Genomic DNA, 17621 nt, shown 5'->3' with positions numbered 1-17621 from the left:
TGTATGTATGTATGTATGTATGTATTTATGCTACACCTCAGTTCTTTTTTGTGTCTTATTACCCACCATGGCTTGCTTCAACATTAAATGCGGCCAAATGTGAGCGCCTCCCGACCATTCTTATTCCAGGCACAAGTCATCAAGTGTGACTGCACTTGTGTTGTTCAAGAAACTTGTGAAAACTCTTGGAGGGTTTTGTCACAACTATCATCGCTGCTACCGATGACAAAAGAAACAGCGATCGCTTCTTGATCAGAGTGACTTCTGTGCACTGACTTGCAATGAAGAATGACTGAAAACAATGAGCATGCACCTGTTATCTACCACCTCGTTTTTGCCCTTTTAGAACAATGTAGAAAGATCCAACAAAGCGCCGGTTTACAAAGAAAGCTAAATTCAAGTTGTTTTCTCAAGGTTCATGGATAAGAAATATTCTGGAAATGAGACAATCAGTTTAACGTGTCCTAAGATTTGAAATGACTCAACATATACTCACAAGGCAACATTAGCAAAATACTCTGCAGCCAATGATAAAGTTGTGTCTCCATGACTCTGTGGCTGATGATTCAGTGGGTGTTAAACAAGCTGCTGATAGTGTGACACCTGGAAAGACGATTGAAAGTGCTCATCATCCGCAGTGCACAGCTGTGTGCTAATTGCAATACAAATAATACAATTAGCAGATTTTTGTTTTAAAGCCGTTTTGTCAGTGTGGGGTGCTTGTTGGTTGCAAGAGACTAAATGAAGAAAACCACTAGTGATGAACCTTTATTTGGGGGCGTCTGATCTAATGAAGAAAAAAGAAAAGTGTCAGGCCAGCACATGCACAGTATTAAAATATCTTTCAAACGAGCAGCTGCTCAATGTGCAAACAACCATTATGTTTGCTTAGAACAGTGTGATTAAGGCTGCATCTGCACAAGGAGAACTAGAAAGTCCCCTAATTATCCAATTCCCTCTCCTAACAGAGAGCCACTCAGCACATATTTGAGTGTTTAAACAACAAGGCAGCTGACAGAGACGATGATGATGACCAGTGACTGCTTTTGATGCACATTTTTTTGTCAACACGCTGAAAACAAAAATTAATAATCACATAATAAGTATTTAACAATGTTTAGTTGAAACCTGGATTTGCAGAACCAGCAATACATCAGCACAATTGCCGCTTTTTTTTTGTTGCCAGCACTTCTTGTTGCAATGATGCAGAAGTAGAAAAAAAACCCCTATTTTTTATCACATCCTAAAACAAAGGAATTCTCGTTAATGAAGGAACAATCAATTAGCCACTTTTACTGACATAGACAAAGACAACAGACGGCTCTGCAGCAGTCGGCCGATCAAAAGTTACTCGCGCCAACACATCCATAGGCACGCACAGCTAACGAGACTAGACAAACTTAGGCTAACTTGACCAAGTCATTCACTCGCGTCACATAACAAGCTAGTTAGCGTAATAACAGATGCTAAATTAAAAGAAGCAGGACCACAACACCACTTCCTGGGTTTGTACAACTTGCTTAATCGAAAATGTCCCATGTGTTTATTCTATTTTTAGCTTATTTACAAGCCAAGGTGAGTGAAACTGAACAAAGTAGATTTGTAAAGAACCTGAAAGCTTCGGACTGGTTAGAACACAGGCAGGAAGGCAGCTGGAGCTCTCTTTGGCCATGTTTAAAGATCAAGTTCTGTCATTGGTTAGCATAGCATGTTTAATTAGCTAATTATGAGTGGCCCTGCCTTTCATTGGTTCAAAGATTTTGCCGGCATGTCTCTGTTCATTAGACGATCTATCAGAAGCCTTGGTACACTGGTTCCTGACCATGCATAGTAACTTGCTCTTACAACATGTACAGATAATATTACTCTTTAGCTTGGGCCAAAATGTAATATTTAATAACCAGAGCGTGGGACATCAGTCAATAAGATGCCTAGTCTTTAATGATAAGTAGGTCAAATTCAAGAAAAGATGAAGCCATACAACAATGTGTTTGCTATAATGCTGGCTAAATGGAAATGTAGCTACCAAAAATAACAAATGTACTTGAAAAGTTATGAACATGTTTAAATATAGGGATTTGTATAAAAGGGATGAATGACGCAATGAAGCACAACATATGGTCGGTAAATGTAAGTTTGCATTACACTTTAACTCCAGATGAACCGCCCACAGTATCAGCACATACAGAAACCAGACCAGATTCAATGAAGTTTTCACACATTCTTGGGTTGGCGGACACTGTGGAGGCCAGTCCATGGGATCATCTTTCAGACAGAGAGAGAGAAAGCAAACTAAAAGTCTCTTGTTGACGAATTCCAGTGCAAGGAGCTGTCATTTGAATCCTACTGTTACAATGGCAAGTGTTTGTCATCTCTTTCTACTCTATACTTGCAGGTACTCAAACATTGAAACGTATATATTCAAAAACACTTGACAGCGGTGAACTCCATCAAGCAAGGAAAATAGTGGAACCCGCAGGAGATTGGACTTTCATCTCTGATCATATAACTGTAGGTGAGGCAGCACAAACAACTTAAATCAAAGAGTAGTGGCGGTGGAGCAGAACAAAATTGGGTGGCATTTTGTCACAGATTCGTCATTTGACGAATGGGGCTGGGACTTAAAAATACCGCTAGCTATGCTAATGGTCAGATTCATAGTAACTCTGAATCTGGGTCATCCAGGTCATCTTAAAGTAGAAGAGTTAAGTTGGGGCAACTGGACTTGTTCTTGGGATCTTGAAGATGTTTCGCCTCTCATCCGCAAGGCTGAACTGAAGAAGCCTTCCGGATAAGTAGCCAAACTTCTTCAAGATTGCAAGAACAAGTCCAGTTGCCCCAACTTAACACTTCTACTATCGGTTTGGACACTCATCATTTATTCGGATTGGATAGGGAGCCTTTATGGGAGCGGCTGGGTACCTGCCTCATGCAAGACGCAGCAATGATGGACAATACAAATTTAAATAAGTAAAAACACATTCATGTGCACTGTGCATCAGATATATAGCAGTTTTCCATTACAGCCTAGCTTACTGTTAATATTACTTCATTAACAATCTTGGCAATGTGTAAGGGTTCCAATCTTGCTGAAAACGATGCATTTATTCTCAGCTTTGCTTCATTTGACAGGCTTGATGGAAGTCATATTAAGGGTAGCCCAGGTGCACAGCGGTGGAAGAGTCCCTTAATGCCCTGGAAATTATGAGCAACTTCCACACTCAAAGACAAGGTGAAAGCTTTTCTTCTGCCATGAACAGAAGCCTCCGAGGCTGGCCAAACACTGACAGATATTTCTGCATGAATAATAAATTAGCTGAGTGGCGGTAGAGTTTGGGAAATGATCGACTTCATACTTCACAAGGCCGTGTACTGTTTCAGCGCAGACTTTGAATGAAGGCGTTCTTGCTCATTTGTCTTTCAGCAGTTCCACAATGCTCAGTGTTCCTACAATGCCTTTCACAATTAGAATAGCTGGCAGTGTTTGCGAAGCAGCTTACAGAATGGTGGCGACGTGAACGAGCAGGACTTGGGAGTTGAAGTCTGGTGGATCCAGCTGCTGTGCATATAGGGTTATGATGATGTCACAAAAGCAAAAGAAGACGTTTTTATTTTCTTGTCGTTGTTTGTTAGCATCATTTCCTATTGCTAGCTAATATTAGCTTAGCACATGATGGTTTGCATGTTATGCCCAATAATGTGGCTGCTGTTTGAAGTCACACACTACTGTTTATACGTCTATCAATGACGCCAAACTAATTCATGATTAGAGCAATGATAAGCTTCTACTCAGTGTTGATACATAGAAGGCTCATATCGCATTGCTAGCTCAGACTGACTGAAGCAGTTTTTGAGCTTCCTGCCTAAAAATATCAGGTGACGCTGTAACTTCAGAAATGCAATTTGCAAATGTAAGGGAAACCACCACTAAACAAATGTGTGCGCCCCTGGGGAGCCTTGGGACCAGACTGAACTGAATCTTTTATGCACTGCATAACGGCCCGATCAGTATCAGTGCAGCTCACAGCCATCAAGTGCCTTCTGGATGAGGCCAGCGTTTGATGAATGGGCTGCGCTCACATTGCCCAGAGCCTGCGGTGGGAAGACACTTGGCATTAGCGCTAAAGCGTCCCGTCCCGACACACACGCACTCCTGACTGTCGCTCACAGACCCTTTATGTCAGCCATGTTCATACTCCAATCTGGGATTTTTTTTTTTTAGGTCATTGTTCCAATCATGTTGAGGCTACATTGACTGTCTGCTGCCACCAGATGCTATCCCCAAGCTATTCCCATACTCCTGTAGGCGTATCTTTTTCTGTAGTGGAGGTGAAGGAGGCAGAATATCTGCTTTGCTTTTGTGTGTGTGTGTTTGTTTGTTTGTTTGTGTGTGTGTGTGTGTGTGTGTGTGTGTGTGTGTGTGTGTGTGTGTGTGTGTGTGTGTGTGTGTGTGTCTGAGATCGAAGTCGGCGCACGGGGAAGCGGATGGCAACAGCTGTGGGCTGGAGGTGGCTGCTACATCACCGCTGTCACTTTTAATGAAAGCGGAGGAAGGAGGGAAGGATGCTGGAGAGACGGACTTACATCTCTGGGAACTCCACAGGCTTGGTCCTTATCTTGTTGTGCAGAGCCAATATGTACTCGTCAATAAAGGGGCACTGCACGGAGAGGGGAGGAAAAACCAAAGCCAGGTAAGTTAAAATACAGTGAAGGGTCAGGGGGGGGACGCTGCATATGTCTGAGGACTCAACGAGAAATACAGCAGCTGTGATCACGCAGGATGTGATGTCACAATGACAAACTGATGGGTCCACTTGATCTGTTTTTAACTGTTGAGAAAATCCAGACTTACCTTCCCAAAGATGAAACAGTAGAGGGTGACGCCCATGGCCCACAGGTCCAGTGCCTGTCAGGGTGCACAGGAAGTGTGAAGTCAACACATGCAGTGGTGGCAGAAATGATTACAGCTGACAGACCTGAAAAACACTGAACCTTTTCCACCTCTAAAACACAATTTCATTTTATTGTGTGTATGAAACATGCGGAGGCTCTCTCTGAGAGCAGCAGATATTAGAAGCTTACTTGTTTTATGCACTTCAAATAATCTTTTATTGAGTGGTGCCTTCTGCAGCCCTCAAGGACATCTTACAGAGTTGAATGAAAAATACTAAATATACTGTGAACAATGACTATATTTGAAAAATAATAAGGGAATTGATGGAGTGGAGCTGCTGAAGTGATAGATAGGGGCCGCTGTGTGTTTTAATGCAGACAGCCAAGTTGTAAACTCAGACTATTACGAATTTTAAAATTCAATATGTGTGATTATGTGTCTTTATATTTATAATCACATCAGCATCAATCTAACCACCATCACAGCTGACAATGGTCTTCTTCTGTGAAGAGCATGAGTGTGTGACACCAACAGTCATTTTTCACTATCTCAGTCTCTTGCCTAGTGTGATTTCCTGGAAGGACAATGACCTAAAGCTACTTATGATGGCTCTGTTCGATGGTTTCATGGAGCTTAATCGTGATTTTGATTTTGCCGGAAACTTGTTCTCGCACGAAGCAACGCTGTGTTTTCAATCACCGTGGTAAAAAAAAATATAGCGAGAGCTGATGATGTTTAAGTGAGTGAAACCAAAATTACATAGAGTTCATCAGTGCAACACAGCCTGAACTGAGAGGAAGGACTAATCAGAGAAGGCCTCGGCACTGTGATTGCACGTGTTCCTCCAAAGTCTGAGTGAAGGCTGACTGAGGCACTTCAACGCCACTTATGCCCCCTTTTTGTCTGCACCAAAATGACTTCATTCCATTTTGGAGGAACATAAAAGCTCTTCAGCCTTTTTTTTTTTTATTGTTGCAAATCAAGTAAAATCCATCTCCACGGCGCATGACTAATGCAGGCGGGAGGCAGCTCGTGAGGAGAGTTTGACGTCACGGCTGGACGGCGGCTCCAGCGAAAACCCTTCCAAATGCAGCAGGTCCAAGTGATACCCAACAGATCGTTCAATGATTCCAAAACATTGAAAACAGGGAACGAACGGCTGAGGCGGACGCTCGTCAAACCAGATCTTCGTGGAGGAAACCTCAACAAACATAACCAATTGTTACCGGGCTGTGAAGGCAGCGGCGGTGCGTTTACGTGAAACCTTTCACCAATCATTAACTGGGAAAGTAAAAACCGTTCACCTCGTTCCGTGCCTCGCCTCTTCTAATGTTGCAGTTTCAGCTGTATGAATGACTTCCTGGTTATTAACGCTCGGGGGCAAAGCCTCACAATGACAATTTGCTCTGTGGATCGAAAACCCGTCGCGCTTTAATGGTTCCTATTATGAAATCATTAGGTCAAGACTCGGGCTCGGGCTGCTGGAAACCACAGAGGGCCGAACCTCGAACGCCAACTCAATACCAACCTTAGCTCAGACTAAAGACTTGCCAGCAAAGATCAGAGAACCTACTTTGCCGCTGAAGCTCTTCCTGGTGTCGGAGAGCGTCTCGGGCGCCATGAAGGCGGGCGTGCCGGCTGTGCTGGACAGCAAGGCGTCGTTGCCCTCGAACTGGTTGCTGACCCCGAAGTCTGCGATCTTCACGTGTCCGTCGTCGCCCAGCAGCAGGTTGGAGGGTTTGATGTCTCGGTGGACAATTTTCTGGTAGTGCACTGAAAAGACAAAGAAACGACAAACAAGAGTGAGTTTACGTGAAGATCATTGGACGGACTGCAGCGTTTAACCTAAAGATGAATATTTTGGATGGCGCATCATCTGATCAAATTACCCTGAAGCAAGAAGTAAGAAACAACCATTTTCCACATCTGACCGTCAACCTTGCCTCTAATAGGGAAGGTTAGAGGGAATGTTACTGCCATCAAGGTCATCAAGGTCATCGAAGATAGAAAGTGTTTTTTTTCCTTCTGTGGTTGAGCTACATGGAGCAGAACTCTGAACACTTCACTGATTGGACAAGAGGGGCTGGAAAATGTCTTGTTGACTTCTGATACTTGACTTCTAAGAGGTCTGGGTAATTAAACATCATTAGAGCTAATCAGGACATACAGAGAACAGGGATGGGGGTGAAGCACCATTCAGTCAGTTCAGGCTACAGAACTGTGACATGACTTGAATAATTACACAAATATCCTGTTGCAGCTCAAGAAGGGATGATTAATGTGACACCCATTCAGGGGGCCGTAAGTGCCATCAAGACATAAAATAAGGGCTCATTTTCTTGAACTGAAGAACTTGAACTGTTATTTTACCAGTTATTTTCAAAATATTATTATTATTTTTACATTTTTGATATAAAATGCTTCAATCTCATGACACGTATAAACATTGCAATTGATATTATTAGTATCAATTCGATGGAATTTCATTTTAAAATCATAATGTAACTTTTTATCCACTGACTCCAGTGTCGCCTCATCTTTCAGACATGCAGCAAGGCATTGCCAGCTTAACGAGTGCCGCCAGCATGTCGTTAATAGCAGATTGTGGAGGAAAAAGAGGTTTATTAGTGGTTAATTGAGTTTGAAAAAACACTTTATGATTTCATTAGGAAAGTCAGTGAAGAACTGTTTTAATATGATTCCATTTCCAACTTGGGAATATAGTCAAAAGCAGTTTTTTCATCAAAAGGTGGAGTTTTATGTTACCGGCCAAAGTTGTACAGCCAAAGATGTATGGCAGTATGGGGTTGTTTTCTAAAAGGACCAGAGGGAATCAACACTGATCCTTGATCATTAGGCTGGAGTTCCGGTGAGAGCGCAGGAAAGAAGATCCGTCTGTCTGACTGACTGCAGCAAGGCGCCAGGAAACGGAAGCAGCGGAGGGACCACTTTCATAACTCACAGGAAAAAGACTGATACGCACAGCAGCCACATGGTTCGGCTATAACAGTCCAACCTCCTACAGGAATCGCGAAAATAAAAATAACAAGAAAAACAAAACAAAATAAAAAATGCTACATCCAGCAACCCCCTTGTCATTTTTTTCTTATGCTAAAACTCTGGTTGACTGCTCATCAACTTATAAGACATTCCAGTTCTAAAATCATGCAGTTCCATCTTCATAACCCATCTGAGTCATCTTTAACCAGTTAGAGTGCGACCAGACCGGGCTGTGTTCTTTGAGGGGGCTAAAAGGGACAATAAGTATCGGCAGGGTTCACTTATGACAGAAACAGGAAGTTACTGCAGGTTTGCGGACAAACCATAGCCGCAGCATTTAACATTTAAAGAGTTGACTTGAACTCTGTCTATCTTTGGGTCCTACATGTCTCAGACCTTGTAGTGTAGCTGGGTGTCCTCTTGAATGGCTTCTGGTCACTTTAATTCAAGGCTGCACAATAATGCAAGTCTACTTCTGATCAGGATGTCCTTTACAGCATAACGCTGGACTTGCATCTATGCCGGCAACAATACACTCAGGTTGATATTATAGCTTGAAACTTTCTTTAAAAGTCTGTTTGCATGATTTCAGTACTAAAAAAATGTTTTTCTAGAACTGAATAGATCCATTCCCACTCTGCTGGCTTATGAATTTTAATGGGTTTTAATGGAGGAGACCTGCTTCAGTATGAAAGCACCATAATTAAATTTACTGAACAGACGCCTTATCTCATTACTTTGCAATACAGATACTCGATAGGTACCACACAGGGAAAGTAAAGTGAGGTACTCACGGTACTCCATCCCCAGGATGACGTCTCTGAAGTACAACCTCGCCTGCTCCTCCGACAGGGGACTGTCTGTCGGCACTTCCATCACTGGGCTAAGAATCAGAGGGGCAGTGAGAGGAGCAAACAGAGTGAGTCACTCCCAAATTGACAGAGCGCTTGTTTTTATTATCAGCACATCTGGGCAGACAGAAATATCCTGATCAAACATTACTCAAAGTGGGAGGCTGTGATGAGCACCATCTCTGCCCGCTTTGTAGGGATTCAGAACCCTCCATGCGAGCATCGATATCATTTTGTGGATGCGGGTTTGGAGTGTTCCTTTTAGGTTTGTTTTTCTGAATAGAGATGTTGGTGATTTTAGTAAGTACATATTTTGACTGTCAATGACAGGAATATCTTCTTTTTTTTTACTCGAATTATTAAAGATTGTGCTCCAAAAGAGATCAATATGTGACTTGTAGTACTAATGACTTTATGTGTGTCAGTGCTTTTTGCACAACATCCAGTGATGGCAGTTTTGCCTACTAATCACGTCTTTCAGTATTTAACGAAAGCACAATCACAACTGTGGGTGAGTGGACAGCTTGCACACATCAATTCAAGTCTTTAGCTTTTCTACCTCTTTTTAAAAGGCCATTGACATTTTACTGAATATCAGCCAATCATGATCAGTTGATGAGAGCATCCCTACAATAACATTTTTAATAACTATTATAAAGCTTGCATGGTAGCAGTATACAGAGGGACATTTCATAATGTGAACACAATGCCATACAAACAGGCATAGTCAATGGTCAGCGGTAGTTTAGCCAACTTGGATAGACTTTACTTTTTACATTAGAGTTTATCTGCATTACTAATAGCTGTGTATGTACAGTCTTGAGCATCAGTACATGTACATCAGTGTACACATTGTGTGGTGGTAATGTGAGGAGAAGTGAGTGAACAATACCAACAGTTAATGAGTGCAACAGGGTCCGGATCTAAAAGAAATAACTACAAATTTTTCATGACCTGTCGAAGTCAAATGAATAAGTAAACTCCAGTCTCAGTTTTCTTCCAGACACACACTCCGGATTAAACAAACAGAGAAAATCTCTAATATCTCTGTCGCTAAAAAAAATTATGAACGCTTATTTTATTTCCAGCCTCCCACAGCGACAAAAAGCTCTCAGATCACTGGATCGCTGCAGATTTTGTCAACCTTCAGAGGCAGCGGCTCGCGCGAGAGGACGTCAAACATTTACATGGCTGAGTGCCGCGGGCGGTAGCGGTGAAAGAAAAAAAAAGAAAAAAGCCAAAGAACATAACGAGTCCTTTTGAAGTCTGGGATGGCTGTGTTAGCTCGGAGCAATGGAGGAGAACTTGGGAGGGAGAGACAGAGAGAGTCGAGGCGGGAGACAGGCAGAGGGAGAGAGAGAGAGAGAGGGAGAGGGGAGGGAGAGAGAGAGAGGGGAGGGGACGCATTCAATTATTAACAAAAACAAAAAAAGCCAGTGTGGTCTACTCACCCCTTCTGCATCAGCTCGAACACTGCCGGAAGGAAAAAGAGAAAAAAGGTTAAATAATAAGTCAAACGATGCTGTCAGTCTGAGTGTAATAATAATAATAATAATAATCATAATAATAATAATAATAATAATAATAACAATAATAATAATAATAATAATAATAATAATAATAATAATAATAATAATAATAATAACAATAACAATAATAATAGTAATAATAATAATAATAATAATAATGATACACATGCATAGATGAAGGGACAATTAAACACTAAAAAGTCTTTCTTTTGTTCTTGAAGCTGAAGTGATCTGAACAGTCATGGATGTGCAGGGGAGTGAGTTCCAGGGCGTGGTGGGGGGCAGCTGCGAGGAAAGCTCTGTCCCTCAGGGTTTGGTACTTGGGTTTGAGTGTGCCACAGAAAAGCAAAGTTGGACGCCTCCCCGCTAACGGCCGTCTTCACGGTGACCTGGAACATTTCTGTGCCACGCCTGGCAGCCCGGGGGAGCACAGAGGGAAGCGTGGGGCGAATTGTAGCATGAATGTTGGATGAACAAAGTCAGCGGCATATGTGCGGAGGGCTGTAGGCTGCGAGGGAGCGGGGGTGGGGAGGGAGGGAGTGAAACATTTACAACAACAAAAAAAAAAAGTATGGCGTGCGTACCCATGTGAAGGTGGTCCTCGGCCGGATCATCAAGGACCTGGAAGAGAGGAGCAGCATCGTTGTTGTTATGGAGAGAAACATGGAGGTGGGTGCAGGACCTTGACATCCCCTGTAAAAAGCTGGCAGAATGTTTTCAGCCTTTCTGTCTCATTCAATTTAAAGCACCAATGAAGAAGGCGCCCTCTCGATTCAGGCAAGTTCCAAGACAGAAGTTAGAAGGAGGAAACTGTTGAGAGCTGTTAATTAAAAACCCTGACCTTGCCAGTTTAAATCAGCTCTAAATGTTCAGTCAGTGCTGCATCAATGAAGGTTGTGAAGGTTACTCTGAAAAATTATTATTTAGAACTTATAAAGAATTGTTTTTAGTCAATGTACATTACATTCAACGGACGCAAATTAAACCTCAACTTCAATTTTCAGACCGCAAAAGTTTTGTCATCTTGGAATTAAAAATGAGGCATCTCCAAACAACTGATAATAAAAAAAACAGATCTGCATAGGTTGCCCTCTAATTACAGCCATTTGCAAAAATGTTTTTTTTAGAACCAAATCAAACTAATGGGGATGAAAAACAAGACATCAGTGAAAGGGTCGGAAAGACGGGAACAAACACCTGACTGGAGCTGCAGTCACAGCTCGTGGTGTCGCAAATTCAAAAACAACCAACCGCCTGAGCGTGACAACAACATTAAGCAGCTTTACTAAATACCTTCACTGGAAATGTCAGAGGAAGGCAGTACGCATACTGCACAATATACCCTGCAAAGCAACAAAAATAAATATTACTCAAGATACAGCTCTAGCTTTTAGCCTAATATATTCAGCCCTAACCTTCCTTTTAAATGATCACCTTTTTCAAGTCAAGGCCACATACATTTAGAATGAAATTATGTAATGCTGTGAGGTACAAGTGATTACTTCCACGCTTGAGTTGAGACCCTTCACGGCGTCAGGTTCCTTTAAGCGTCTCACTGCTCAGTGCAGAGAAACTGGCATCCATCAACAGCAGAACAGAGAACAAACTTTAAAGTAGAAACTGACAGGAAAAAAACTCTCACAAGGTTACAGTGTGGGACATTTAAAGGTTTTAGCCATTACTGTTTTCACCACAATCACTTCCTCTGACCAAGGTTGCGTCAAGCCATTGGTTGCAAGGGCACTCTCAAGAGACAGGCAAATGGTCTCAAATCGACCCTTTCACCCTCTCATGTGGTTATTATTGGCTGCTTTCTCAGTGCAGATCAAACATACAAGGCTGCCATCATGTTTTGGAATAAAAGATGGAGATGCTGGTCACTAGTACTATTACACATATTTCAGTGTTTGTTTTTTCATTTCTTTCTGAGATTGAAAATGTGTTATTTACTTCAGAATCAATGATCCTTAACATTAGGACCAACGATGTCCATGTTTCCTCGTCTGCCTGAAACGAGATCATTAAAAATGTGTTGATAAAAAAGAAAAAAAACAGATGAAGGATGAAAAGAAGTGCGCAGAGCTCCAACCAGCCAACATCTCCTTCTTAAGGTCTGAGGCTAAGAGCCACTCGAGCTTCCTCCGTCAGTACACAAACAAGTCACAGACCCTGCAGTGAAAGTGCAAGACATGGTTTGACACACACAAGGGCAACTTTTGTAAGGTGATAAAAGGATTTGTGACGATCCAGCATTGGTGAGGAGACTGGAAACCTGCCAAAATGGTTGAGGAAAATTTACACCAAATCTATTGCCGTGACGAAACATCACTTATTTTCAACCCGAACAGAACAAATCTGAGATCTTCTCATTTTAGGTTTTATCTCCAACAACAGCCTGCTTTTAATATTGATGCAAAGCAAATCTTTTTTTTGTTTTTGTTCAGCAAAATTGTTTTAATTTGTATTTATTTATTTTCCTAAAAGTACAAAAACCAGTTCAAACAAATTTCATGCAAATCCCATTTTTAATGTTCCTTTTGACATTTCCACCATTGGCTTTTCTTGACGAAGTACAAAACATGCACATGGAAACAGACAGCCAGTGTGTCCCATCTAGTCAATTCAGAGGCTGAAAACCAGCATCTGATGGTGGATTTAAAGGTTATGTGTGTAGTATTGGGAAACTTTGAGAGGAAACAGTGACATCTAGCGGTTACATTTAAGATTCAGCACTCTTTCACTTGCCCTTACTCCCAGGGTTTGCCAGTGAACTACGGTGGCCTGAGAACACAAACCTGGACTTCTTCCACGTTGGTTTAATTGAGGACGCAAGCGTTCATTCCTAATACGAAAAGCGCTGTCTGGAGAGCTGGATTGTCCACAACGGGCTTCCTTCGAAATATGGCAGTTGAGCAAGACCCTTGCTATGTATATTCTTATATATTAATAAGAATTACTCTATGGGTAGGAAAACTACATTACTTTTGTTGTACTGCAAGTATGAACTTTTATTAAAATAAAAAAGTCATTTCCTACATTGTGTATGTAGGAAAATGCTTTGTTGCTTATGTCAGGGGTCAAAGGTCAGAATGGGTATCGTGGTTGGAGGCCACAGAAAGGAGAGAGCCACAGGCTACAACCAAACCTATAAGGAATAGCACCTCTTAACCTTTAAAATTTGTGCACATGTGTGTGTGTGTGTGTGTGTGTGTGTGTGTGTGTGTGTGTGTGTGTGTATCATCACACACTCAGAAGCCACCATTAGTACTAGCGTGACGTACCTAATAAAGTGGACGGTCTGTGTAGTTTGAACACAGTCATACACTTAAACAGATTCATATGTTTCAATAAAAATAAATAAATAAATATTTGCAAGAATCGGATTCCACCTTTTGTTACATATTAAAGTGCGCATTAAACTTGATTAAACTAAACACTGAACGAGCTGCTGTTGTGTCGCTAATGGCAACCATTAGCAACCTGCTCCTTCTGGCGGTAACCACTGACTCACGCAGTGACCAGGAAACATTCATACAGTGTCTGGGCTGACGGGGAAATGAGCCTGGCATTTTTAACGGCACTCCTCTCACAAACGGCTGGACACCTCGGAGAGCGCGGAGCCGCCTTCACTTCCTCTTCCCAGCCATCTGTGGTAAATGACCATATCACTTTCATCGCTTTTAATCTGTTCCACTCTGCCTCGGCTTTAATGTTCCGAAACGAGGGAGAGAGACAGAGAGGGAGAGAGAGAGAGAGAGAGAGTGAGAGAGAGAGAGAAAAAAAACTCCATCCGTAATTAGAGTGGACCAGACCGGCGGCCTCAGAGGAATCGGTTGGAGGCCGTTAATGAATGTGAACCTGACCTGAACACTGGCGGCATTTAAAGGGACCAACAGACACACATTGCCCGCACACAATTTGCCCATTATATATGGAGTGAAGGCACTGAAAAAGGTAATAGATGAGTGTGTGTATATGTGTGTGTTTCTTCACATTTATAACCAGGGTGAGCCTCACAACGTTCTCGTCAAACTTCAGAGTGAAAAGGTGAAGCATGGTGTGCTTAAGGATTTGGGATGGTTCGTCCAAAGAACGACAATAACAATCGACATCAATATATCCTCTCACAAAGATCGAGAGCCAAACGCTTGTGCGTGAGTGTGCGTTTGTGTGTGTCCTCGCTGCAAACGCCGGCAGAGGCGCACAAGTGCTCGGCTTTTACTTTAAAACGCTTTTTCAGACATTTGGCACAGTCGACCGCCGCACAAGCTCAACGGTTTTCCCCGGCGGACTGGCTCCATGGACTGAACTCCCGACCACGCAGGCAGTGGCCCCCGCCATCTGGCCAAGATTGAAAAACACTGATAATATTGCCGAGTGGCGGCGTGCACCTCCAATCGCGTCTTCAAAATCCCATCGCCTCTAAGAACTCGCCCCCCCGTCGCCTTTTAAATTCTCCTGACGCAATGCTGAGCACATTGGCTAAAAATCAGTTTCAATTCATGCACTTTTTTTGGTTCTGATATGAAGCACAAGACGTCAACAGAGCGGCTTAGTTAGCATTGGCAAGAAAGGTTACCTGACAGTAAGGATCATCACAGAAACAGACACAACATGACATTCTGACAGGGTGAAGAACAATCGGGAACAAAGTTCAGTGTGATGGACAGACGCTTCGCCCAATCGCATTCAGAGATTTGCCTCGCCTTTCCGGACGCTTTCTCTCGGCTCTTTACCAAACAGACAACCGAGACAAACTGCTCGGATTTGTGAAACTCTCCATCTGGGGTGCCAGGTCTGGTCTACAGCTGTGTCTTCAGCTTTTATTTTAATAGAGCATTTTATTGGAAGTTAGCCTTCAAGGATCTGTGGCTCAAGTGAAAAGTTTAAAATTTAAGTGTGAAGGCATAATGCTCGTTCACACTCATAGCTTAAACCAGGCCAATTAGGCTGAAAAAAATGGCAACATCCAAAAATCAAAAGCCAAAGAGTTACATGAAATAATGCAATCTCCGGAATCTGACTATTAATGGGAAAATGGGTCACTGCTGTGGAAGTCACTCTCAGAGGACAATCACTTTCTGCACTGCGACACCTCTCACACTTTCTCACACGCTGTGCCGAGCACGAGCGCCGTCGTCTGCTCGCTCGCTATTTGTCCCACTTAATTATCAACATTATGTGGTCATTGGACAATATGACAGCGCGACACTATTAGCAGTTGGTGGTGTCCCATTTGCATGTAGTCCAATTACGGGACCCGTTCCTTGGAAATAGCAACCAGAATCATTTTCACATCCACCGGCGCCAAGCAGACAGCCTGTCACTGAATCGCTCCCAGGGTTTTAGTGAAGACAAAGTGGTGGCCTGAAAACCGACCGAATGCAGCAGCAACAAAATTCTTAATTATTTTTTGAGCAAATGTAATTGATGATGTTGCTGTCAGCTTAAGAAAATCCAAAATCTGAATTTAACACACTCGGAACGAAAAACACTAAGATGAGCCAGTTGAGTTTCTGGTTGGTGTTGTCATACTTAAAATCCAATGACTAAATCATGGATGCGTTCTTACCTCCACTAGCTTGACGATGTTTACGTGGTCCAGTTTTTTGAGGATGGCAATCTCTTGGTAGACCCTCTCCAGAGGTCCCAGGATTTTGGGCTGCTCCCCCTGGGCGGCCTTGGGCCCTCTTGGTGGTGGGCGACCTGCAGAGCCCGACACAAACACACTTTAACTGAATGATTCATCTGATGATAATCGGTGCTGACATGGGCTCAGACAAGCATTCTCTGCTGAGCCAAACTGGGCACATGGTACAACTGCAAGCACCGAAATTCAGTTATCGGAAGTGATGAAGTTGAGAATGTGCAAAACATTTGAGGGTGAAGCTGCTCAGTGGATTCCCACATTATCTCGGTTCATTCATGTCCTCTGTCACATTGGTTGTTCATGCTTGACATTCATATCCAGGACGTAAAAACACATTAAACATAGCTGACTGGTTCATTTTTTCCATTTCTGCCATTGATTTTTTTTCTCACTGTTGCCTCACAGCAAGAAGGTTAAATTCAATCCCCAGTGTGGGGGCTTTCTATGGAGTTTGTATGCTCTCCCTGTAACTGAGTGGATTCTCTCTGGGTACTGCAGCGTAATCCAACAGTCAAAAAACCTGCGCATGAGGCAAATTGGGAACTCTACATTGGCCGTAGGAGTGAGTGTGAGTGTGACTGGCAACCTGTCTTAGAGAGTGATAACTGACCAGTCCTGCAGTTTACGCACACTAACAGTCCTAGTCAGTAGTAAAACTAGTAGTAGTGATCTACCTAAAGCTACCAAGTACATTTCCTTTGGGAAAGTTCGCTTCCACTCATAAATCATGTGTGTTTGTTAAAGGGGGAAAAAACAGGAAGTGGTCCGGCGTCAACCTCATATTTGGACCAGTTTAAACCGACTCTGCCGTCCATCTTATTCTCTTCAAATATTTGTCTTTGAAAAACAAAACAAAAACAAAAGGTTGTTCAATAAAACTCATGATGTGACATGAAACGAAAAAAGAAAACTCGACTCACGTGGAAAACCGCACTGCTTCATCAACTTCTTTTTGGACACCACCTTCATTGCCTGGAAGCAGGGACATTATTTCTTATCATTCAAGTGCAATGAAGTTGAAATCACCACAGTTTCATTCTTTAGTCAGGTTGCTTTACTTTGAAGGCAGATGTGACCTGCAAGGAGCAGGGGAACATGACTGTCACAGCAGGGATGAAAGCAATGCAGGAAAGCTGAAACACCTTCATTTAAAAGTGTAAAAAAAGACACATTACTCTCGACTGGACTTGGGACAGCGTCCTTATATGCATTTTTTCATGGTTGTGAGGAAGCTGCTGGGTCAGCGGATGTGTTATCACCGTTATTGTCTTTTCGTGAAAGGTCAGAACATGATGTGTGAAAAAAGTGCAAGAAAAAAAGAAGGCAGAGGCAAAAAGAAAATATCTTCCAGGTTCTTCAGAACACCTTGTTCTTTTTCGCTCTGCGACTCAGTCGCCTGTTTTACAAACGTGACCGTGACTGTGCATCAGCCAGGCTTTTCATGCTGCACTTTACACACAGTCGCTATAGTGTGCTGCCGGTGTGTGTGCGTGTGCATGCGTCTTTGTACAGAATCGTGGGAGGGCGCTCAATGACTCAGCCACATTCATCCACCGCTGAAAACTGTCCGGCACCATTTAAGCTTATTTATTTCAGCAACAATCGGCCCAATGATAATTTCATTCTCGACTATAAAAGAGTTTATTACATAACCTGGGACTGTTGGTGGGGCGCCAACCGGCAGCTGCCATCGAAAT

At 42.7% G+C, this 17621-nt stretch overlaps 1 protein-coding gene across 2 annotated transcripts in view; it reads right to left on the bottom strand.

Annotated features, from left to right (window-relative positions):
• The window catches only part of camkk1a (calcium/calmodulin-dependent protein kinase kinase 1, alpha a), a 58726-nt gene that overhangs the window by 10120 nt on the left and 30985 nt on the right, over positions 1-17621 (bottom strand). For both annotated transcript variants that reach the window (XM_076020120.1, XM_076020119.1), the window contains exons 5-12: positions 16845-16896; positions 15847-15980; positions 10859-10895; positions 10197-10218; positions 8689-8777; positions 6468-6667; positions 4853-4906; positions 4585-4658 (exon numbers count right to left, since the gene is read on the bottom strand). In XM_076020120.1, coding sequence (XP_075876235.1) covers positions 4585-4658; positions 4853-4906; positions 6468-6667; positions 8689-8777; positions 10197-10218; positions 10859-10895; positions 15847-15980; positions 16845-16896 — 662 coding nt within the window. The remainder of the gene's footprint in view (positions 1-4584; positions 4659-4852; positions 4907-6467; positions 6668-8688; positions 8778-10196; positions 10219-10858; positions 10896-15846; positions 15981-16844; positions 16897-17621) is intronic.

This window comes from Nelusetta ayraudi, unplaced genomic scaffold (genome assembly GCF_046127955.1).
Source record: "Nelusetta ayraudi isolate G7.1 ecotype Tasmania unplaced genomic scaffold, CSIRO-AGI_Nayr_v1 ptg000011l, whole genome shotgun sequence".
Classification (NCBI taxonomy): domain Eukaryota; kingdom Metazoa; phylum Chordata; class Actinopteri; order Tetraodontiformes; family Monacanthidae; genus Nelusetta; species Nelusetta ayraudi.
The sequence above is the reverse complement of the archived record's forward strand: the minus strand, read 5'-3'. Positions and strand labels throughout refer to the sequence as shown.